This window comes from Labrus bergylta, chromosome 14 (genome assembly GCF_963930695.1).
Source record: "Labrus bergylta chromosome 14, fLabBer1.1, whole genome shotgun sequence".
Lineage (NCBI taxonomy): Eukaryota > Metazoa > Chordata > Actinopteri > Labriformes > Labridae > Labrus > Labrus bergylta.
The window spans coordinates 26902736-26927261 of NC_089208.1; the positions used below are offsets into that span (position 1 = coordinate 26902736).

Consider the following 24526-nt stretch of genomic DNA (forward strand, 5'->3'; position numbering starts at 1 on the left):
TTCAGTTACCGCAGCCTGTTTGAAAGCATTTCATGTTTTACCTCATCTGAACTGTAACGTCCTGTATCAAACATCAAAATTACACCTTACACCGTTTTTCCCCACCTGAGCCTCTGAAGCGTCTACGATAAAGCAGATGTCAGTAGCTCTGCCATGTCCCCTCACCTTCATGTTTAAGTCATCATGTCTCCCCGCTGGCCTGATTCTGCGTTTCGGGCTTTCGGTTGGTGACCCAGCACGGTGCAGTGCTAGAGGGTGGGGACCGTGCTGACTCCACTCTCTGGCTGTCCTGTAAATCGCTCTTTTATGGCCCCTGTAATGATCCCCCAGTCGGCAATCTCCACTCCGCCGCACTGCAGATAGAACCTGCTGCTTCTGGCAGCCCACACGGGGGGGCTCTGGATGGTGGCAGGAGGTAGTGAAACTGGAAAACACACATTGCGTGACCATGCTCTCCCCCAGCACACACATACACACACCACACAGACACATGCAGCTATGTTCACGTTCATAAAAATGCATGCTTTTTCACACCCCATCTACCTTAATCCCAACTTCCTGTGTAAAGGTCATGGAAAGCGCCAAAGGGCGATGTTTTTACCTCACTTTGAGTTGGCGAGGTCCAACTGTGCACACTGGTACATCATCAAGGAGAGACGATTCCTCATGAAGAAGCTGATTGCCAAAATGGCTTTTAACTTCTACACCATTTACTCGAAATCTGCCTTTCAGCTGCAGAGCGCCAAAGATGAGCTTAAAATGCCCATCAAGCAGCCACACTTAAGTTTGTCTGAATAATGATCTCAAACATACAAAATCAATACTGATACATGTTAGTTGCTTTCTTGGAACTAAGTTTTGATTTAAAAAAAACATAGAATACCCAAGGAGAATTTGTTTTGCCCAATTATAAGGCAAATAGCATGTTGAAAATAACTTGTCTAGTTTAAACTGGGGCTGTCAGCGTAAACATTTGTTTTTGTTGCGACCCGAGTTATATCCAAAATAATAGCATGCTAATTCTTCCCTTTAGTCGGATCGTAGGTAAACCACCACTTTGTCCCCCTGTAGTCAATGTATCCAAAAAATATTGGATGGGTAAAGGAAATCTTTTGGTTTAAATTTGTGCTAAAAATACTTTAGCACAATCATGAATTTTGCTGTTTGCCTAGCAAATTGAGGGGTGTCCAAAACAGCTGTGTGGGGGTGCCTCCATTCTCTGGTCATCCAGCTTCACTAGTCTCAAAGAAAAAAAAGAGCATCCCACACTAAAATCTAAATTTAGAAGGAGGACATACTGGCTGCTGCATTGTTGACAGAGAAGCCAGCACTTTAATATGATTATTACATATTTATGGTTTTTAGTAATTCACTTGTATAGAATTTAATTATTATTTAACGGACATGTTTTACTGATGAATGAATGTATTTTGATATGTTGGTACTGAATCAGAGCACTGTGAAGTCCAAGGCAAATTTTGCACTATGACAATAAAGTTCATCTTAATCTTAATGTTAATTCAGTAGATATCTGACTTCTTCGTCCTTTAAAAAGGTAGTTAACATTGACTGTTTGTTTAACACACTCAAGCCATCCATCACCCCAGACCAGTGCTCCGAACAGAGTTTGGAACTCCTCCACCTGAATTCAACAGCATATGAAAAAGATTGCTATTGGAACTCAGCCATGTCCCTAGTGCTTTAGCTACAGCGTCATATTTACAAGTGCAACTGAAAAAGCAACAATTCATCAAATGAGCATTTCATGTGTTTATTTATCAATCTGTTAAAGAATGTGATTGTCTCTATGTGCAGTTTGTATCAACCTTATTTTTTCACTTTTTCTCAGAGACATTTTCTTTCCCTTGATATGTAAACATCACACAGATTATCACACCTTTACTTTAATTACTGTATTTGCTTGTTTCTTTTTAGTGTGGCTGCTGTTGTTTTCTGTCATGCACACACACAGAACTCTATTTACCAGTCAATAAAGATGTTGTGTACTCTGTAACTCTACCCACAATGCCCCTGGGTCCCCAGGCCCTGCAGTGGCACAATCTCCTTGACAGCAGATTTTTCTGTGAATAGAAGTGTTCGTGTATGCGTGTTTATGTCTGCGTGCTGTTTTAAAAAGCAAGTCACGACTCAAACAAGCCATTTTGTTGACACTAGTGGGCTGACACGTCTTCTTCTTCTGTGTTTATAGACACTTACACTCAAAAGAAGAGAGAGAGAGAGAGAGAGAGTTAAATCTTCTCACCCCACTGGCAGATTTAAGCACTTTCTGTAATAAAAATAACACAGAGGCTGAATGTGAGAGTAAATAACTTGTTAAGACACCATCTGCACAGCTGAGAGTCACCCTGTTTTCTTTCAGTCATTCTCAACCCCCACCCTAAGTTCTCCTCCACCCCTCCACCAGACAGACATGAAACAGACAAGGCAAGAGGCTCTCCACTCTGCACGTGACGCTCCTGTTTAGTATTCATGCCTCGTCTGGCTGAGGGAGCGGCATTAAATTGGGATCAGGCAGATTAGAGTATAATATAGACGACTATTAAAGGCTGCAAATGAGAGCCATGGGTTAGAGCCTGAGCAGAGGCCCAGTCTGCCTCCATGTCAGTGCAGCCCCCTGCAATATTCACTCACCACACACACACACACACAATATGACCACAACACAGACACAGTGGGAAATAAAAAATGGGAGAAATATGTGTGTCCCGGAGACCATCGTTAAGCAAACTATTACCACTAAAGGGGGATTCAGGTATTTTCAAACCTTGGTCCTATTTTTTTTTACATAGTTTTGGCTCCAGTGTCTAAATGTTTTGGATTGCTTCCTTAGTCGACAGCCAATAAGAATGGTTGATGCAAAACCATTTTTGTTTTTGTCACTGAAAGCACAGATTTTTAATCAAACAGTCAGACTACATTGCATTTTTAAAGTAAAAGAAACCCTGTTATTGGTATTTAAAAAGCATTTACTAAAAAAATGTATGGTCATTTTATTGCTAGTTTTCAAACACACCAGACTCAAGAGGTGTAATTAAACCCGGCAGTTAATGGGAGTTGCAGCTCTATCATAACGCTCTGAGTGTACTTGCTTTTAACTAAGGATACGCAAACGCATGACATCAGCCTTACATATCCTGTGGTGGTTTGGAGCGTTGGTTGTGCACGTCCTCAGAAAGTAAGATTCGAGATTCAATATGCTTATAACCGCTAGGAGCAGTGGAGAGTTGTATGGTGATGACACCGGAAATAACTTTTTTTTTCTTTTTTTCTTGACCGGAAATGACAACATCAGAGACATCAGAGAGCCACTACAACACTGCAGAAGTTTATAACAAAAGCAAACAGATCAAGTCCACAACTACCTGCACTATGATGTGTCAATGCTGTTGCAAAGCAACAAACATGCATGCCAAAATAGCTGGCGACAGATCATCTCTACTTTGGTATTTTACGCCGTCTGATTTATGTGGTGCTCCCTCTAGAGGAATCCTCCAGTAACACACGTTGTACATAGGCAAGTATGTGAAAATGTATGCGTACGACGCTGCAGGTATGTGTATGTGTGGCTCAAAAGCTAGTGTATTTGAGCCTTAACGGATCATTTTGTTGGTATTTTGGTTTGATTTTAGATTTTTACTGGTTAAGCTCTGATCCAACCAAGACACACACAAAAAGAAACATGATGATAAAGGGGACTGTAGACCAGCTACTCCAATGCTAATAAAACTATTGTATATTTCAATGGAGTCTTTTTGTTGAAAGAGGATTTAACTTAAACAAAGAGAGGTTAGCTTTTGTTTAAAGCTTCACCGTAATGTTGTTTGTACAGTATGGGATAAGACATGATACTGGTTCAATTAAAACCATTGGTACATATTAACCCAAGGTAACATACTGGCTATAGTGAACCATATACTGTGAATATTAATGGTGAAGCTGTAGTGATGTCACCCATGTGTTCCTGCAGGGGGCTCCGGAGGCTCATTGGCAGCAGCTGCCATGCTGGAAATGCTGTCTCAGTATAAGTTTCAGTGAACATAACACCTCATCAATCTCTAATCTAAAACATCCCTTCAATTTTATTTTATTGAGAAACACATTTAGCAAAATGGATCAGTTCTTAAATTAAAATGACCACCCTTGCAATGCTAATTTGTTAACCTGTTAATAGAAATTTCTATTATCTGTTAGCATCAAGCTAACGAACAAAGTTCTCGTCCATCTGTGTGAAATGATTCCCCCTTCTGGAGAATTACCAGCAGATAGTGATTATGCTGCCTTCATGTGCTGCTCAGGTGGGCCAAGTTTCCGGATTGGGAAGTCGTTCTTCCGACTTCATTGCGTTCACGTGATTTCAGTTTGGTACGTCTGAATATTGTAACAACAGCACAAAACAGCATTGATACTACAAAGACAATCTGTGTAATGAACTGTTAAATGTGATATTTGAGCAAAAAGTTTGATGCGCAATACGTGAATTAATAAAAAGTATGTAAACATTAACAAAACAGATTTTTCCCCCATTTGATGACGATTCTGATGTCAAGTCGACAAGTCTGGCACCAAATTCTTTTGTGAGTTTCCGAGTTGATTGCCGACTTGAGCAGGTGTTCATGTGCATTTTGCAACTTGGATATACTGTATATAGGGAAATAGAGAAAGCCAAACCTCAGGGAGCCACAAAGACAAAAGCAGATAATACATGACAACACATTGGTAGACGAATGAACTGACAATGAGAGGGAAGGAACACTGAAATTAAATAGACAGTGAGGTAATCAGACACAGGTGAGACTGAAGACACAGGTGAAGACAATCAGGGCAATCAAGGTGGAGGGAAACCAGACAAAGAGAGGAGGTAAGACAAGACAAGAAACACTTGGTACTAGAACAAAATAAAACAGGCAACACTCAAAACAAGACTGGGGAAATGGACACAAAATGAAACAAATGAGAAAATAAAACAGGCAGCACTAGAAACATATACCAGAGGATTACACAGAGATTAAAGCAACACGAAGGATGAATAAGAAATAAAACAGAAAATGAATTCTAAAAACTGAAATTAACAAAATAACAAACAAACAACAAAATATAAAACTAACTTGAAACTTTGCAGTAAAAAGTGATTATAAAGGCTCCTTCGGTCCTAGAGCTGTAAATCATTTTGTCACTGCTGTCAGAGGGATGGATTTGGTCAGACATTATCACTACTATGGTTGTTCTATTCTCTCATTGTATCAGTGGTTTACTGTGAATTCAATCAACGCTGTTACATAACAATCAAAAAACTGTTTTAAATGTTCAAGAATTCCCCAACTTTTTTTTTCTTCCCTTAGAGAAACCTCTCTGTCAACTCTGTATGGCATGGCAACCCGAACATAATGAAATATGCCACCAGTAAACAGCTTGCACAGGATGTATTACACACTGCCAAGCGTGCTTATCAGAGTGCATTTTACAGGGATGGATTCAGATATTTTGAGAGGTTCTGCTGGGCTTCCTTTAAAAAAAAAAAAAAACAGACATGCATGTTCTGAGAAGACTGAAGGGAACAAGGGACAGAAAGAAATCCAACCCTAAACAATAAGCTGACACAAATATTAGTAACTGGCAAAACTTTTTCTCTGTTTCCTGTCTGAGTTGTTGTCAGATTTGAGTGAGCTGCAGTTTTCCGTCTTTCCGGCCATTACAGCAGACTTCTCCTCGCTCAATAACTTGGCGTGTAATACATACAGCGGCACAGCATGGACCATTGCACAGTGTGTCTGGGGGATCTTATATGAGGGACATTCTCTATAAAAGGCAGATGGTAACAGAGTAGGTGACAGGCAGTCCAGGTGACTGTCTCTGGACCATTACTTTAAACTTAAAGGCTGAACCTGGTCCGTGTGTTTGGCATGTCCTTTAGGGATGTCACAGAGCTATCGACCTGTTTAACAGTACAGTGAGAGAGAGAGAGAGAGGGAGAGAGGGAGAGAGGGAGGGAGAAGGGTTTCAGAATAGAGCTGGAATTATGTGTTTGAATCTTAGTTACTCTGTTTAGAAACAATTCAAATGTCTTCTTATGTTGTGTGTGTTTTATGGTCAGAGTTGACATTCACACATAGGGGCTTGTGGTTTAAAGGGTGCCCATTTTTATTTTCTTTTGGGGTGGGGAGGGGTTAGAAATACTGTATTTTGAAAAGAAAGCAGTTTGTAAAATACGGAACAATACAGGATTTGATTTTAGTGGAGTGCAGGTTGGGAAAAAAGAAAGGAAAATAAATCTTTATAAACATATTTAGAGTTCCAGATTTTTGCTCTATTCTGTTTTCATTGCAAATTGAATTGATGTGTAGTATCAAATTAATGAAAATAATAAGCTTGTTGGAACACTTCTGAGTTAAACAGTGACATCGTGTTGGGATGAGTTATCGTCCATGTATTGCTTCATTGTTGTTTCCACAGACTGAGTACAACAAGGCGGCCAAGACACTCTCAAACTTTATTGTTTTTATTCAACTTTTTGTTTTACTAATGTTTGTCCCCACAATAAGGCGGCCCTATGAGGTTAACAGCAAACCCACAAATAGACTCAATAAAATACATGATACACCTTACCATAGTCAAAACAATGGATTTATTAACAGACAAACTAAATGATTAAACAAAGATCTACTGAAAAACTAATTCTAAAGGACAAAACACAATCCCTGACAGAGAGGCACAGCGAGTCCCAACTCAGAAGCTTCACCTGGGGTTGCAGACTACAGAAGGGGAGAAGGGACAAACAGCACAGGGAACAACATACGTAACACTAACTTTTAACTCTAATTTATCAAATAAGACACAAAATTCAGGAACTTTCCTGCAGAGTTGTCCTTTAAATGTTGTAACAGAAACATGTAAACAGTTGATTTAAAATCTGGAGTTACATTATTTAAACCAGAGGATGAAGAATTGGACATAAGGGCTGTCAGAGTGAACGCCGTTAATGGCGATACAATTATAGTTTGGAAATTAATTGATTTTTTTTTTTTAAATCACATTCATCACATGCTATTTTGTCCCTTTTGGAACACTGTAGTTAGGGCGCCGCAGACTTTTCCCTCAGCCGCAGTGATGGGAAATAACGACACAGCTGGGATTTTGAATGGCTCATTTTACTTTGAAAAACTTCCAGATGGCTCAGTTGATGAGTCAATAGTACCGGTAATACCCATCATGTGGCAACAAACATTTCACTTTTTTTATTTTATTTTTATTTTTACCATTTCCCTTTTTTTAAATTACTTTTCAATCCATAGCAAAGATCCTTTCCTGTGGTTTAAGTAAATGTTACAACTTTCCATCTACCGGAAAGTGTTCCTATTTCTTTCAAAATAAAAGTAAATTCTTATCCAAACAGAGTCATTAGGTTAGGACTGCAAAACATACAAAATAAAGAAAAACATAACGTAACATAACATAAACTGCCTTCAAATGTTCTATATGTATAACAATCGAAAAGGATTTGGCTCGCCATATGTCCAAATATCCTTCTTTAAATAAAAGTTATCATGCCTGTCACCTTCTTTTTCATTGAGTGAAGGCATTTACATCTAAAATCTAAGAAATGTATGAAATTCCAGAACTGACCATACCTTAATTGCCTTCCATATCTAACTTGATGCAGCCACATTTAACATTTATACACAACCAATACAACACACATTGATATAAAAAAACCAAAAAAAACTTCTGTATATACTGACACACTCTGTCTCTCTCTGTCTCTCTCTCTCTCTCTCTCTCCTCAGACATCCGCTGTTCCCCCTGCTGGCGTTGTTATTTGAGAAATGTGAGCAGGCCACACAGGGATCTGAGTGCATCACATCGGCCAGCTTTGATGTGGACATTGAAAACTTTGTGCACCAGCAGGAGCGAGAACACAAACCTTTCTTCAGTGAAGACCCAGAGCTGGACAACTTGGTAAGACAGGATGGGTCACATACAGTATTACATGATGATCATAAACACACCTTAGGCTAGAGCTCTAGTTTGTTGATTTACGGAACATATATTCAGTTTAAAAAAAGTGCAATAAGGCTGTAGAAATTCCTGTTTAGTTGCAATGCATCCCATCACAAGTACTACTAATCATTCCCTCCTCTTTCATGACATGTAATCGTCCTCGTCTTCCTCCTGCACGTCCCCTTGCATGACAGCGAGCAGTAATTGCAAATCAAGAGAAGGGGGATGCTGACAGTGTTCAGAGACAAAAAGAAGGGGAGGAGTTGAAGTCAGACAAAAGACAGAGACAGGAAAAAAAAAAAAGTGCACTTCTGCCTCTACAGTACTTTGGACGGCCTGTCGACTAGTGCTGAACAGTCAATTAACCCTGCATCTGTGTGTTTTATGAGGCGCTGGGTGCAGGCGTCCCTCCCAGAGGGCTCTAACTCTTCCTCAGGGCTGTAATGTAACACCGGGGCCTGACTGGCTGTGATGGCCAAAGACTTACTGGTCCCTTGATTAAGTGAGCGCGGTTTAATTAGCTGATTTATCTCCTCCTTGGCCAAGCACTTTTCTGTCCATCCTGGTGACCTTGAGCGGTGACTTTGAGGAGTGCACTTGTCAGACTGCTGCACAGAGCGGAGGAGAGTCAGGCTGCTGATGATCAGATTGAACATATATCCATAACCTTCATTTATTAGAAGATACTAATATACCCTTAGTTTAACAAACGCTCTCAACACACAGAGGTTGTTTTTTTCTGCTTTCGATTATGAATTGATTAGAAAACAGTGTTTGCTATCACTTCAGGAAACAAAACCCATGCATCACATACATACACTTTAATATAGCACTCAGACACAAGGAATACAATTATGTATGGTAGGTGCAGGATAACAATAAAGAGCGCTTCTCCCCAACCTTGTTTTTTTTTTTGCTAGCAGCATGTGTGTCTTTGTGTCTGCAGGGCCCTGCACTCATGCCCTTTTGTTAGCATTAGCGGGCGGTTTACCTTTGCTAATTGGGAACAATGTGCATGCGCTTTTCAAAAACACAAGGACACAAGGAGATGAGAAAACGGCTGCGAACATTGAGTCATTAAAGGACGCGTTGGTGAATCTGACAGAGCCTTCATAGAAATCTTCTTAAACAACTTAATAAAAAAAATCTAGAAAATTCTTAAAAATATATTTGTGAATGAGGCCTAATGCTCAGTTTTACTATCATTTATTTACTATTATTATGATAATTCTGACTATTATGATCCACATAAAACTTAAATATTTATGTCAGACCCAATAATGGGGCTCTGGGTAGTCAGTCCCACTGCCCCCTCCCCACTATGACGCCCCTGCTGCTCTATAAGTAAATGCAATAATTTACCTTACATTGATACAGTGACATTGTAGCTAAGAATTTCGCTCACTAAAAGATGGATGGAAGGGTTTTTAGATTCTGTATAGCCTAGAACTGTGTTAGTACGTATTTTCATGAATTCATTCATCTTGATAATTTTGTGGAAAAATCTTTAAATTGTGTCAACCATCTCAGAGTAATTCTTCTTTTAGGTTTGTGAAGCTGTAATACATATGAGTAAGAGACCTCATAGCAGCAGTGTTATATTTGGATTGAAGTATCTGTTGAGAGCAGAGAAGGAAATGTGACTCTGAGACTGAGGAAATGTTTATGTCTGATATTTACGAGTCAAGGTGATGTCTTCTTTCTAGCCTTTTAGAGATGAACCGAAGCAGCCAGGAATTTGTGCGCTGTACCTTCTAGCAGAATATAAGCAACACTGTGAAGATGAAGACTTTGCCAGTGATTGTGAGATCTTTGTCAGCATGGGTCAGCGATGGTCTGTACTTTGTCAGCCATGTGTGTTGTGTTTCTGTGTTTTCTGACCATGGCTGAATAAATCTAAGATGATCCACAGTCTGTTTCATGATTTCACCATTGTTCATCTCCTACAAAAATAACCCCCACCTAACAAACTGTTACAACACCACTCTAGGTTGTAGTATGTGTGAAGGTGATCTGTTGATATGACTCTGTTTCCTTTAGATGGTGAAGGCTATTCAGGTGTTGCGGATCCACCTGTTGGAGTTGGAGAAGGTCAACGAGCTCTGTAAAGACTTCTGCAACCGCTACATCACCTGCCTCAAGACCAAGATGCACAGTGACAACCTCCTCCGGAACGACCTGGGAGGACCCTACTCTCCGTCACACACCAGTCTCAACATGCAGCAGGTCAGTCACACACTCCCTGTGGAGCTTACTCTTTCTTCAAGGCATCAATCCCAGAGTAGCGTTTTCTAAAGATACATCCTGTCATTTAACCACCAGGAAGACCCTGCTGTGGGCAGGTTTTAGGCCATACTCAGTAAGGATTTACCTCTTCACATTTCACTCACTAGTGTCTCTCTGTGATCCCCCAGGAACTAATTCAGACCTCCTCTCCATCCATGACCTCTGTCTCCAGCTCTGTTAACCCTTCTGGGATTGTGGTGCCTGCCGGGACTCTGCAACAGGGCAATCTATCCATGACAACCATCAACTCTCAAGTGGTGTCAGGTAAGCCCTTTGTTTACAAACAAACCTTTTAAAAAAATAGCACCCTCAAACATCAGCATAACCACATTCATTTTGACTTACATGAAGGCTTCCTGTGTCACATTTTAATCTTGAGGCAGCACATCGTAAATTATCGATTTAATGTCTCATGAGCCTTTTATTTAAATCTGCTTTTAACGGTTATGTAGAATAACTTACATTTGTGACCAGACAAGCACACATTCGAAGCAGGGCATCCAAATTGAAGGAAATATTCAGGGGTTTTTTTTCTTCCAAATTTGGACTCACTTTGTCACTCTTGTTCATTACTATCTGTACACCTTAAACAGCTCAGCATAAATTCCTTCAATGAAAAACATTATGTTAAGTCCATTTACATTCTTTTAGGATCTGTGTCCATCAACTGTGTTTTTTGCACAGGCAGCACCCCTAACCCTCAGTGTCACAACACTTCTCAATGGCATTTACTGTTGCTAGGTTACAAAAAATTGACTTCTTCCATCTTGTTGTGACCGTGAGGTCTGTTTTGAAAAGCTCCGTGCATTTGACTTTATTCCATGAATGTTTATTCAAAAACAATGGAGCAGCTCTAGACCTGGTAAGAACAGTTTCTCCTCCGCCATTGTTGTTGACAAACTTGATATCAGAAGTCCCGCCCCTTCTTGGGTTTGATTTGTTGCTAAGGGCCATTGACGAGCATGACAGTTATCCAAAAGTTTAACTATTTCCATCTGAGAGCGCGGTGAGCAAAGCAACCAAAAACAGTTGATGCTGAGGGCATTTTTGTGCAGAAGACATTGAGCTCTGAAAACTCTGAACTGCATTGTTTTTTTAAATGGAAACAGATACTGCCAAAGACTACAACCCTACATGACTCTGCCTTTCCATCAGACTCCCATCCTTTGTTACTTTTCTTAGTCTTAGTCTTGTTTTGTCTTGTATTCTTATTGTTACTCCACTATGTAAAGCGTCCGTGGGTCCCTTGAAAGGCACTATATACATTCATATATTTTTTTTTCTAATATCATTATAATGAAAAAGGTGCTAGTAGACACAGGCCCTTATAAGTATGACATAGCTTCAAAGAAAAGAACTTCACTGTAAGACTGTAAGACCTGTGGATTCTTTTCCTGCATGTTCTTCCCCTCTCTCTCTCTCTCTCTCTCCCTGATTTCTGACTCTATCAACTGTCCTATCTCAAAAATAAAGGCATAAAAAGTCCAAAAGTACATCTTGAAAAAAATATTTTTGATATAATAATAAGCAATATCAATAGCTCAGTTTGCCCATTTGATTTCAACTGCAGTGAATAACCAGAACACACCTCTCTGATTTAAACTGGAACATTTAACTTTTTATTTTTCTTGTTTTATTCACTATGCATCATATTGACTGTGTTTTGTGTATACGTGTATGAGAGATGTGTGCTGGTGTTCTTCACAGGGTTCTTGGCTGATGGCTTCTTGTAATGTCAAGCCTGTACAGTGAAATGTTAATCCTGCCCTCTGGAAATCCCTTTTAACCCAAAATAAATCAATTCCTCCGCCTTTGATCAGTACACATTGAAGAGCTCAAACAGACCGTGATGAGAGTGTCTTGATCAAGGCTAATTAAGCCAGCAGCAAAAAAAAAAAAAAAAAACAGCCCTCTTCCTTTTTTTCCCCCCTCTCTGGGTTAAAGGATGTTAACATACCTTGAATTTAATCACTTTGTGTCCTCTTTGCCTGTTTTTTTTTGTTTTTGTCGGGCTGACAGTGAGTTAATAAGGCTCTGCTGGTAATGCGGGATGTGGCTGCCAGTAGCTCGCTGAAGCCACTTAATACTCATGACGGCAAATTATCCCCTCAGGTGGGACCCTGTATCAGCCGGTTGCCATGGTGACATCGCAAGGGCAAGTGTTAACGCAGGCACTGCCACCGGGAACCATCCAGATCCAGAACTCACAGGTAACGCAGCTCGACTGATGATGCTCTGGTCGACGCTTTCACTCCCTCTTCGTACTGTCACCACCAACTCTCAATATATTATGATTAAAAAAAGGAATATCTTAACATCCAACAGAAACCCCTCTGGGCATCTTTTCATTGTCTCTGTCTGAACTCAGGCCCCCTGCTGACAGACAAAATAGAAAGTGTATGTTCCCATGATGTTCAAGGTGCTTACATGATTCTGTCAGGTTATAATGTGAGTCACAGTCATGTAAGGACATGCACTCAAGACTGAAGATGAAATATGTTTCTAATTTCAATTTAACAGATGCATAACTCAAAAACTCGCTCTCACTCCATGAACCTGTGAAAACTTTGGATCATCAATCAATCAATCAATCAATCAATCAATCAATCAAACCTAACCCTATAAAAAAGGAAGAAAGAGAGTTGAATTGTGGAATTATTGAAATAACAAGTTTTATCATCTTGCAACAACAGGCTTTAGAAACATAGAACCTGAACAGATGGACACATTGGAACAGTCATCTGTAGCAGTTGTAAGCCTGTAAAAACTTCGACCAATGTCTGCCACGATGTCTCCCACCAATCACACGCCTCCCTGTCTCCTTGCTCGTTCTCTACCCCTTGAGTGCACTAGCCCAAAGTAAAGAGCATCACTGATGATGGAGTTTATACTCTGAGTTTTTCGCATAGTCAATTTTTTTTTACCTATATTATGACATAGTTTTGTGATTATTTACCACTGAATGAGAGATGAGCTGAGGTCCGCTTCAGGACCAACGCCACTCGTGCATGTAAGTGAGGGGCGTGGCTTTAGAGGGAGCACAGAGGGGAGGGGATGGGTGTAGACGTAGCACTGAGGGAATGCTACTTTCAAAATCATGCTAGTTTTTGAGTTCCAACCCTACCCCTAACTGCTTAAGTATTAGGTAGTTGACGAGCTGAATGGCCCTCATACCTGTCTTACAGAATGTAACAAAAGTGGAAAAATTTAGAATCTAACTATCCTTCCATCCATTATCTATACCACTTCATATACCCATCTGTCTTTGGACTGTGGGAGGGAGCCGGACTACAGAGAGAGAGAACCCATGTATGCACAGGACTACATGTAAACTCCACATAGAGGGTCCCTGTCCATCCAGAGGTTTTGAACCAGGAACCTTCCTACAGTGAGATAACATTGCTTACCGCTGCACCATGCAGCCACTAGGGGTGGAAAAAAAAATCGATTTATGTTAAAATCGAGATTCTTATCTTGTGAGATTTTAAATTGATTCATAACTTCAATTTTTTTGGCTAATCAGTCACTCCCTGCTAAGGCTAGTTCTTTAACTCAGTAGAACGCCAAATGCAGCAGCAAGAAAATCAGCCAGTCTCACGGATGACTGGAGTAGATCCTGAAGCAGTAATTCAAAATTAGACTTTGAATCAAGAATCATGAATCCAGAATTGTTTTGAATTGAAAATAGATTCTGAATCAATTCCTGACCCAAATAATCAATTTTGAATCAAATTGTGAGACACCAAAAGATTCCCAGCCACCATAATCTATGATGTAGTTCAATATTTTACTGTAAAAGATTCAGATTACTGTATTGATTTAATGTCAAAGCCACAGCCCATTTTTCAGACACTTCAACGACAAAAAACGAATCCGGGAGCATGCTGGTTCAAACAGTCCTCCGTTTGCAGTACTATTGTCCTGAAGAGCGTCTCAGGCTCACACAGGTAATTCTGTGCTTGACAGTCAGAGGAGACCTCTGTGAATAACCACGACCCAGCTGAGGAGGACAGCTACATGTGCGGGGAATTGAACGCAGCCCCGCCGCTACTTTGCCGACAAGCCCCGAGTAATCACACTCTCAAGCTCGCTGTCGCCAATTAATTCAACCTAGCTTTCCCTCAGAACGCACACACTCCCACATGCACACACACACACACACACTCCCGGGGCTGGGGGTGGGGGGATGAGAGGAGGGTCACCCACGTGACACCCAGCTGCAAATCTAATGAGTTTGGTTTTGTGTGTGTAGGGGATCTGGGCGTGTGTGGATGTGTATTTATGGACATTAAGGGGAGGGTTTGTCTGTTATTCATCTCCAAGATCTCTCAGCTTCTTTCTACCACCACACTCTGCGTGAAATAATTCAAGACTTGCATTTTGTATTTATTTATACATGCAGTTTGTCCTGTATGCTTATGAGCATGAGATGTTCATTAGTATTCTCATATTTAAAGTACTTCAGAAGTAAAAGTGTCTCAAATCTCATTCAAACAAACATTTATGAAAACCTCAATTGCCTGTACGTCTAAGACATTCTCAGTGCAGTGAAGAGATGCTTTGTACCAGATTTAGCTAACTAGCTAATTTCCATCTGTTGTCCCTGTACTGTAAATGTAGGCACTGGGCAGTAAATGATATTGTGTGATGTGATGATTGTGTCATAACGCATTAAATTAAGATATATTCTCAATATTCACTATTAACTAGTTGTTTATTAGCATGCTAATTAGTAGCATACTTGCTGCTTATTAGTATCTTATTCTACATAACCATCTATAGCTAATATGCCAATAACTATAAGTTTGCTTCAATACCCTCCTAAATAATGCTTATTGATGGTAAGTTATGAAGTAAGTTACATGGATTATGATCATAATATGCTTTGCTAAGTGTAGAAGTAAGCATAAGCATATTAAGATCATATTTCCTGTAAATAGTAGTGATTGAAGCCCGAGTGACGTCACCCATTGGTGGGGGTCGCCATGCAGGAAATACTGTCTCAACACCAACACCAGACAAATAGCTGGAGCTGAGGCCGTTCTTAAGTCTCACGACAAATGATTACACTCAGTCAGATCAGATTAATTATGAATAACTCTTATCTTTCATAAAATCAACAAAGTAAAGATTCCCCGTTACCGTACAGTGTGTGCTGATAAAGACATGAGCATGTCAGACTCATTTTGTTTTCTGAACCAGGCTGCAAATATGTATGTTTCTACTGAAAAAAAGGAGGCTTCTGCGGCCAGCCTCAAGTGGACACTTTAGGAACTGCAGGTTTTTGCACTTTCGCTTTGGCTTCATTTTTCAACACCGAAGGTTGCCGCTTTCTTAGAACTAATCAAACCTCATTGTAACCATATCCTGACCAGAACCTCCCATAAAAACCACAAAAACTCTACAGACACTAATGGACTTTCTAGATTTGGTCCTCACAAGTGTTGCAACCAGACTAAATACTTTGTCTGTCACACACACACACACACCCCACACACACACACACAGATCCATATGTCCACCACAGGCTGTCAGAGCTGTCAATAGTCTGGGAGCATCTCGTCCTTCAGCGCTCACACACACCAAACAATAACGTGTAAATAATGATTTCTGAGAGAGAACACAAAGACAGGCTCAGGTCAACACAAACACACAAACACTGTCACACTTTACACACGCTGCTCCACAAACGGTCCTAAACTGTGACAGCCATAACTTTTGACTGAAGACTTGTCTGAGCTCCAAACAGACTCTGACCGTCCTGTTGGTCCGCACAGTCAAGTGTTCAGCTTTTATTATGTTTTAAGTATCATTACTCAAATTCAGTTACCATGGTGACACTTGAGGAGGTGTTTCTGCCCTTGCCACTGAAAAAAAAGACAGGTAATTGGTATTCTCCTTTTGTTTCCGTGGCAACCATAACAAAGCCATCCACTCATTTGATTTCTCTTTTTTTAATTCCTCCCTGTCTCTCTTCTCTTCTCTTCTCTTCTCTTCCTGGTGTGTGTGTTTTTAAAGGTCAACGTGGACCTTGCGTCCCTGCTGGACAGCGAAGACAAGAAGTCCAAGAACAAGAGGGGGGTCCTGCCCAAACACGCCACCAACATCATGCGCTCCTGGCTCTTCCAGCATCTCATGGTGAGGCAGAGAAGTGGTCTAACACATGTGTAGGGTCTACAGTCGACTCAGAGGGACCTTTATTTAGCTTCCTAAGGGAGATAATATTTGAAAACTCACATGTATGCTTTCACATTGGGAAGTCAACATTAATTTTGTCCCCTTCCAGCACCCGTACCCCACAGAAGACGAGAAACGACAGATTGCTGCACAAACGAATCTCACCCTCCTGCAAGTGAACAACTGGTAAGATGCTGTCAGCTGAAGGCTGAAGATGTGTTCAGAAAGACATCACTTTACATTCTTGTTGTGAGAATAGGACTGAAGGCTTTGCTTAAAACAAACTTGAAATTGCCAACGCTTCTGTACATATTATCAGCATTGTGCTGCCATCTCCTGGCCATATTTAGCAAGTACAACAAAGGAGACTAAATGTCTCTTTTCTTTTGATGTGCCACTTAGGAAATTAGGGCTGATTTCTTTTTGTTCAATCTTTTAATGTGATATTTTAATGTACCTCTTTTTAAATAAACGTATTAATCTTGGTCCACCTAACATTTTGAGGTCTGTAATATCATCAGAAATTGAGCCATCACAAGAAACACTATGTGGCAGCCATTGCTGGCATGTTACAGTCAAACCGATGTATATCATTTTATATCAGAAGTTTTTAACTAACAATTTGTGTTTGGCACATTCCTTTTTTAGCAAATTAATAATATTAAACTTATTCAACCCTTTTAATTTACTTCATTTTCAGGATCACAGAACAGAAGGATTATGCGTTTGAAAATCTACACAACATGCATGAAACAATGACATTCAAAGTCTCACCAATAGGTTCTCCGAATCTTTCATTCCTTTTGACATAATTTGTAAGCCATAAGACAGTAAGGAAAGGGCTGAACATCCTCTTTTCTCTTTTTGTTCAGGAGATATGTTGCCAAATCCATCGTTTGTTCATCAGTCAATCAATCTTTATTTTTATAGCGCCAATTCATAACAAATTTTCTCTTAAGACACTTTACAGAAGAGCACGTAAAAGACCTTACTCTTTGTTGTATTATGTTACAAAAGAGTTCCAACATTAATCATGATCATGAGCACAGCAGCAACATTTAGTAAAGTGACAGTGGCAAGAAAAAAAACATATTTTTAAGAGGCAGAAACCTCGAGCAGAACCAGACTCATGATGAACAGCCATCTGTTAAACTGTGTTGGGCTTGGAAAATGAGATGTAGGGAGATACAGGAAGAAGGAAAGGGACAAACAGAGCAGCAACAACAATGAATAACATCTATTTATAGATACAATGTCAGTAATAATTATTAAAGTAACAGCAAAGTATGTTAATTATAGAGGTTGAAGTTGAGCAGCTCTAAGATTCACTTTAATATTTATATTAATGATAATAGATGTAAGGCTGACATTATATTATATATTATTATACTATTGGTTGAAAAGCTGCCTCCATGGCTGCTCAAGTCCATCACTGTAGGAGAACTCTTGGTTTTACCTTTACTTACAAGTGAACATCATTTAAAACTCATCTTATCATCTTTTCTGAGACATTTTAAAAAGTTGGTGGTAAAATTGAATGGTCAGAAACTTTTCTTAGTGAGGAGGCGTTGTCGACCCAGTTGCTAGGTATGACACATTTTTTTCAGAACCTGTGATTGGTTAATCCAAAAAGAAATTGAAAAAAAAATCAAACATAGAATCCAGTCAGACATAGTGTACTTATGAAAATTATGGAATTATAATATGTGTGAAAATTTGTAAGATGTGTGCTTTTGAAAGTTTAAAACCTACAAAATAGAATAGAATAGAACTACTTTATTGATCCCAAACTGGGAAATTGTGGCGTTACAGCAGCAGGTTATCCAAACACACAATATGAGCAAAAAAAAGATGTTTGAAATCACAGGCGCACTTCACAGCTTCTTCTATCAGCATGTGAAGAGCCTTAATTAGTGATTAGATACACCTGTGGAGGTAACCACACAAAGACAAACTCGAAATGCATGTCTCACTTTGTACTGAAAAAAGTCAGAGATAGATTGGAAATTACCCAACTATGAGTAAAAAAAGAATGTCTTCATGTAGTGTTTCCCGTTTTTTCCTCAGCTTGAGAAACTCTTAAGCCTGACAAAAGTCCTCCTCACTACTCCTCACAGCTTGTCACATTCGGAGCTCTCTTTGTGAATAACTTTCATCTTTAGAAGGGTCTAGTCTTAACTTTGAGGTGAAATTCTCAGAAAATGTCCTGATTCTAAGAATTTGCTTAGAATTTTGTCTCTAGGAGCTACTCTTAGTATTTAGGAGGCTTTGTGAGACTTCTCTTAGCTAGCACTATGTGTATTCATAGAAAAGACCGTTTGGTATTAAAAAACTGTTTCAAAATGAGGAAAGTTAAAGTTGGGGGATATGTATTTCAAATGACTGATTCACATATCGTGAATTAAAACATATATTGATCCAGAACAAAGTCAGAGGCTGTGGTGGATGCACTCTTTCCTTATTAACCTCTGTTGTTGTTTCCTTTTTGCTTATATATATTTTTTATTAAATGATAAAATGTTTTGCTGTTCTAAAATGAAGGGTATATCTGTAATAATCCCCCCTCACCTCCTGCCCTTGTCTGCACCCCATAGGTTCATAAACGCCCGTCGGCGTATCCTTCAGCCCATGCTGGATGCCAGTAATCCAGACCCGGCTCCTAAAGCCAAGAAGATGAAGTCCCAGCACCGCCCGACTCAGCGCTTCTGGCCCGACTCCATCGTAGCCGGAGTCCTGCAGACGCACAGATCTCAATCAGGAAACAACTCTGACAGTACGGCAACACTTCATTTCATGGAGCAAAGTATCCCAAAAAAAGTACATTGTTATCTTCAGTGCCTTTATAATGACTACTAGCTGCCACTGCTACCACTTAATGAGGTGGGAGGATGATACCAGAGCTCAGAAGTTTTCTCCTGTTGACACAGAAGCTTCAAACCTTACTGTGCTTTGAAAAACATACATTACTTCCATAGCTTGACAGTTTTAAAGCTAAACTAAAGTGGGAAACAAAAACAGAAGAGAATTACAGAAGTATGGACATTTACACCATAGAAGAAGAATCCCTAGGAGGGGAACCTTTCCACCTGATACCAATTATGAAAATCTGTTATAAGGAACATCAAGTTTCCACAATGAAATGCCAATTAAGTTTCAACACTGCAGTTACCCACATAAGCAAATAGGTACATTTATGTTTAAGTGGCAAAATTATTTTATATCTAGGTTTTTAGGACAACATATAGTTATTCAATACAAAACCCTAATACTACATATATCATCAACAACATTTGGAATAATTTGAAGCAAAAAGCCAGGCTGATTAATATCCGTGAGCTGAGGTGGTGCTATAGTCCTGCAAGTGAAAGGCTGCTATATGTCTTACAGCCACTAGATGTCACTGTTTGCATAGTTAGAAGTAGAGAGAAAGAGCCAGCAATCTTCATATGGCTTCATCTGCCTGTCAGTGCAATACTTCAATGTGAAATGATGTAAGAAACAAGTGTGTCACAGTCTTAAAACCAAATCAACATCTTCCCACAGAAATCCAGTTGGATTTGAGTTTATATAAGTATGTAGACCATGTGGAGCCCACTCTCTTTAAGATTAGGGGGGAAATAACACGAGGCAATCCGTACCATGTGCCCAAGCACGTTTGATCCCCAAAGTCCAGTTTGTTTAACAAGTGTGCGTGCTCCTTTCCCTGCTCAAACAAGATACACTAACTTGGCCCTGATACAGTTGGAAGAAATGTGCTTCAGCACGGTATTGTTGCTCCTGCACGAGTACAAGCACAAGCACGGGTAGGCCTACACACTGTGGACATGACGTATAAACGATCCCAGCCTTCCATTATCGAGAGATCCTGAAATGTTATGTGAGTGTCTGCATGGTATGGAGGCAACTGGGCCTTGTGTGAGTGCACCCTAAGAAATGTAGTGTTTTCCATTGAAGGCCGGTTTAAGGTCCCAGTTGTTGGTTTTGTATTTAGGTCAGAACCAAGACTTCAGCAGCATACTGAGCCTTTAGTTTAAAAAGAGAGAATGCCAAGTGCCTTAAAACTGCATTCTTCCCAAAGGTCAACACAGGGCAACTACTCTGGTTTTATAAAGGAGTCTGATTGTGTGAAACAGGCTGCAAAATGAGACTACTTTTTCAATGATTTAGCAAACTCAAGCTTCCATTTTACCATGACCCTGATGACTGAGAACATACACTGATACCTCAGTGAACATTTCCCTACTGATTTTTGGGTCTCAATTACAAGTTTCAAATCATCTTCAAAGCAGGATCATGTTGATTTGGTAAATTATGTTCCAATTTAGAGTTAAATAGATGATAAAGATGGCTATATATGCTGTAGGGTGAGGCTACCTGAGATTGACAAAAACCTATAATGGTCACTTGTCCAATATAAAGACATGTTAATACATCCAAACCAATGTTAAAGGACAAGGTGGCTGTTGTATTTTTTGAGAAGTGGGTAGTGTGAGTGAAAAGGATGGAGGATGGTGGAGTCAATCACCGCTCACCTGGTCCCAATTGTTCAAATTGTTATGTAGTCCAGCTCACTTTATCACTGTTTTCAAGAAAAAATAACTGGATAGGATCAAGCTGATCTAGATACAGACTTTTAAGAATCACCTAAGCCAGATAAAAGGGGAATTGATACTATATGCTTAGTCCAATAGGGGCGCCAAAATCCACACAAACTGAAAAATGTTTCTGCTGCATTCAATTTAAGATTACATTTTTGATACTGATTATATTTGGATGCAACATTTTATGGAGACAATATACAACTGTAATGTGTACCTCTAACCTTTGTCACTACAGCAAAACAACAAATTAGAACGAAAAGAAATGTCTTAAAAGTTTCTATTAAAAAAAGTTGCATTGTTTGAGCAATTTCCTAGTTTTCTTAATTTTTTGTCCCTGTAATACATCTGAATCCAGCTCTCTGCTCTGATCAGGATGATCCTGATATTTATGGATCAAAGTTAACCCAATCACACTCAAAGGTTTTGAACAACAGAAACAAACAGTGAGGTTTGACTCAAAAACTCAATCAGTGCTAAGTTAAAAAGAACATCAATGGCCGCATCACACAGAGACAGGTCGCCCTGGGCATGCGGCTCCTGAGCCTGAGCACATCTGGGAGAAAAAAAAACTGATGGGAGGGCAGTTGTCTTGCCTTTGGCTGCGTGCAAACATGGACAATCAAATAAAACATGTGGTAAAAATGTATTCAAGTAAACGTGGAGCTCTTGCTGTTGCCTAGCTGGTAAGTGAGGAGGAGAATAAATGTGTTAAAAAGCGACAGTAAATCCTCCTTCTTGAGGCAGCTACTCCGACTTCTTGAACTAAAAAGTTGAAAAGCTTTTACGCACACCCGAAGACCACAAGAAAAAAAAATGCGTCCCTCAGGCAGGCAAGCGTGTTGTGCCATAGGAAAACATTAGTTTTGCTGGCGACGCTTTTATAGCAACGCATCTCTGTATGATTTGGCCCTAAAGCAAACCATTTGTGTACATATTTGCGACCAGGTTTAGAAGACAAAATCCTTTGGCTGAAACTCGTTTGTTTTCCTCAGCCACTGTTGTCTTCATCATGAAACTTTTAATACTAAATTGAGAGTGCTGACCTTTTTTTTTTTAACCTCAATAAAAACCAGGGTTCCATTACGCTCTCTTAGCCGAATACATAATCCTTTTTTCTTTAAAAAAAAAAAATCTGAACTAAACAATGCTTCAAAGTGCAAATTTATCATTGTTCAAATGACAACATAAACTCTAAAAAGAATATACACCTTCCTCTCAGTTTAAGTATCATTATTTGTTCAAGTTTCAGTCTGGCATTGGAGACTGTCAGCTCCATGACAGAAGTTATTTCATCTATTTATACAGCTAGTAATAATAATAATTTATGTATAGAATAAATGTTGATGTGCTGACTCTATGTGCACAGATTGAAGTAGAAATCAGTGTGAATATCTAAAACTTAATAATCACACTTCCTGTTTTGGTGTCTCCCCTCAGACCCTCTGAGTATGGACTCCCTCCACTCGCTGTCATCGGACTCAGCCACACTGGCCATGCAGCAAGCCATGCTGGGAGCCGACGACTCCATGGACGGCACCGAGGAGGAGGAGGAGGAAGAGGAGGAGGAGGAGGAAGAGGAGGAAGGAATGGAGGAGGAAGAGGAGGAGGAGGAGGATGGGGAAGAGGACAACAACAGGGAGAGACAAATGTCCAGCGTGGGAGGAGGAGGAGTGAGGAGAGAGCTGAGCATGGCGCACAGAGAGGAACTGGAGTAGGACAAAACGTTACAAAATGTAACCTCAGCTGTGCCCTGAACACAGCCTCGCTCAAACTCTGATGCTGAGTGACTGTGCAGAGCTTTAAAGGGCATACACATGTTTTTGTCCCCATCAGAGACTCTTCCACAGAGCCACCACGGAGACCGATCAGACACAACGACCACCTTGATCATGGTTATAAAGGACAAATATTAGTTTAATGATGAATATGTGTTGTTTCATTCTAATATAGTATGTTTTCATGCAGTGGGCTCCTCAAATATTTGGATAGTAGCACATTTTTTGTACTCTTTAGCGCTCTGTATTTTTGAAAAGAAATGGCACGGGTAATTAACTGTTTGAAAGAGTACTGTCTGTTGGATGGTTTCACCCATTTCAGAGGCAGAGAATAAAAATAAACTGAATACGTTCAGAGAGCTGTTACATTTAAAAAGAACACAATAATGTCTTCAGAAAGACACCAAGGAGTTAGTAGTTTCACATGGATCAATAATGTTTGCACAGTGAAAAGCTTTGACTAAACGTGACAGACTTTCAACTCGTCCAAAACAGCAGCTCGGTCAAGGGTCCAAGGCTTCAAAATATGACACTTTAGGTTTTTTTGTTATGTCATTTCTTGAATTTATCCTCTAGTTTTTCAATTTTAAGTTCAGATGAAGGCAGGTGCGGGCCTTGAATGACAAAAAAAACAAAAAACAGAAGGAACTCATCTTGAAGACTAGAGTTCTTGTTCCATATTAAACCAACTGTCAATATCGACTCGTCTTTAAAAGTTTTTATTACACTCCTCCTGCACCTCTCTTCAGTGATTTAGGCGGAATAAAGGCAAGACTGCATCACTTCATACGTTGGAGCTGACAGGATGGAACCTAACTGACCATTTTTAAAGTTAAAGGAGCAATGTGTAACACTGACACTGAGCATTCAAAAATGGGTACTGCAGTCCAAATTCAAAACATTAGAGAGAGCTGCCCTTCCCTCTCTCTGTAGAGTCGATGTGCAAGCAGGTTTCCATGTGGTGGACACAGAAGCTTCAGTGTTTCGCCAGCTCGGCATCGGTCTGTAAACCTTTCTGCGTTCTAACCTCTCTCCATTTTTCAAAAACATCTCCAATATTGATCCTAGTTTTACCACATCTCTGCTGGTGGAGCTTATTAGAAACATGCTTTTTAGGTGGGGTATAAAATCACCTCTATCTGAACCAGTTCGCTTGTATGCTTCCATCGCTGCAACACCTCTTGTTTTGCCGTTTGCCTGGCAATCCGAGGGGTGTCCAAAACGGCTGTGTGGGGGTGCCATAAAACCACCTACCATCTCCGGTCAAGACAAAAGCATACAATTCGGCACTGGAATCAAAACTTAGAAGGAGGACACTTCAACAGAGCATTTTTCCTTCATGTCTGATCATATAGTAAGGTCACTTTATGAATTATTTCAGTAAACATCTTACATATTGGACCTTGAATTCAGACGTTGCTAAGCTATCATCGCTAACTTGACAGTAGATCCCTGGATATCTTGACCCTCATATTTTGAAGCGTAGGGCTGCTGACCAAGCTGCTATAACTGAACAATTTGGAGTGAAAAGTGTCTTAGAAAAACTTATTTGAATGTAATCAGTACAAATATTTGGCACAATGAAATGGGTTACAAAAAGGGCTGCAGGTTTTTTTTTTTAACTGTTACTTTCATATGACTGAACACACACTTAAACTTCACAATGTGTCA

At 39.9% G+C, this 24526-nt stretch overlaps 1 protein-coding gene across 1 annotated transcript in view; it reads left to right on the plus strand.

Moving 5' to 3' along the window:
- Positions 1-24526, plus strand: part of LOC109980796 (pbx/knotted 1 homeobox 2) — a 136655-nt gene that overhangs the window by 94650 nt on the left and 17479 nt on the right. The window contains exons 5-12 of the mRNA XM_065963163.1: positions 7803-7974; positions 10057-10242; positions 10431-10566; positions 12415-12512; positions 16321-16440; positions 16589-16665; positions 19074-19252; positions 22518-22792. Coding sequence (XP_065819235.1) covers positions 7803-7974; positions 10057-10242; positions 10431-10566; positions 12415-12512; positions 16321-16440; positions 16589-16665; positions 19074-19252; positions 22518-22792 — 1243 coding nt within the window. The remainder of the gene's footprint in view (positions 1-7802; positions 7975-10056; positions 10243-10430; positions 10567-12414; positions 12513-16320; positions 16441-16588; positions 16666-19073; positions 19253-22517; positions 22793-24526) is intronic.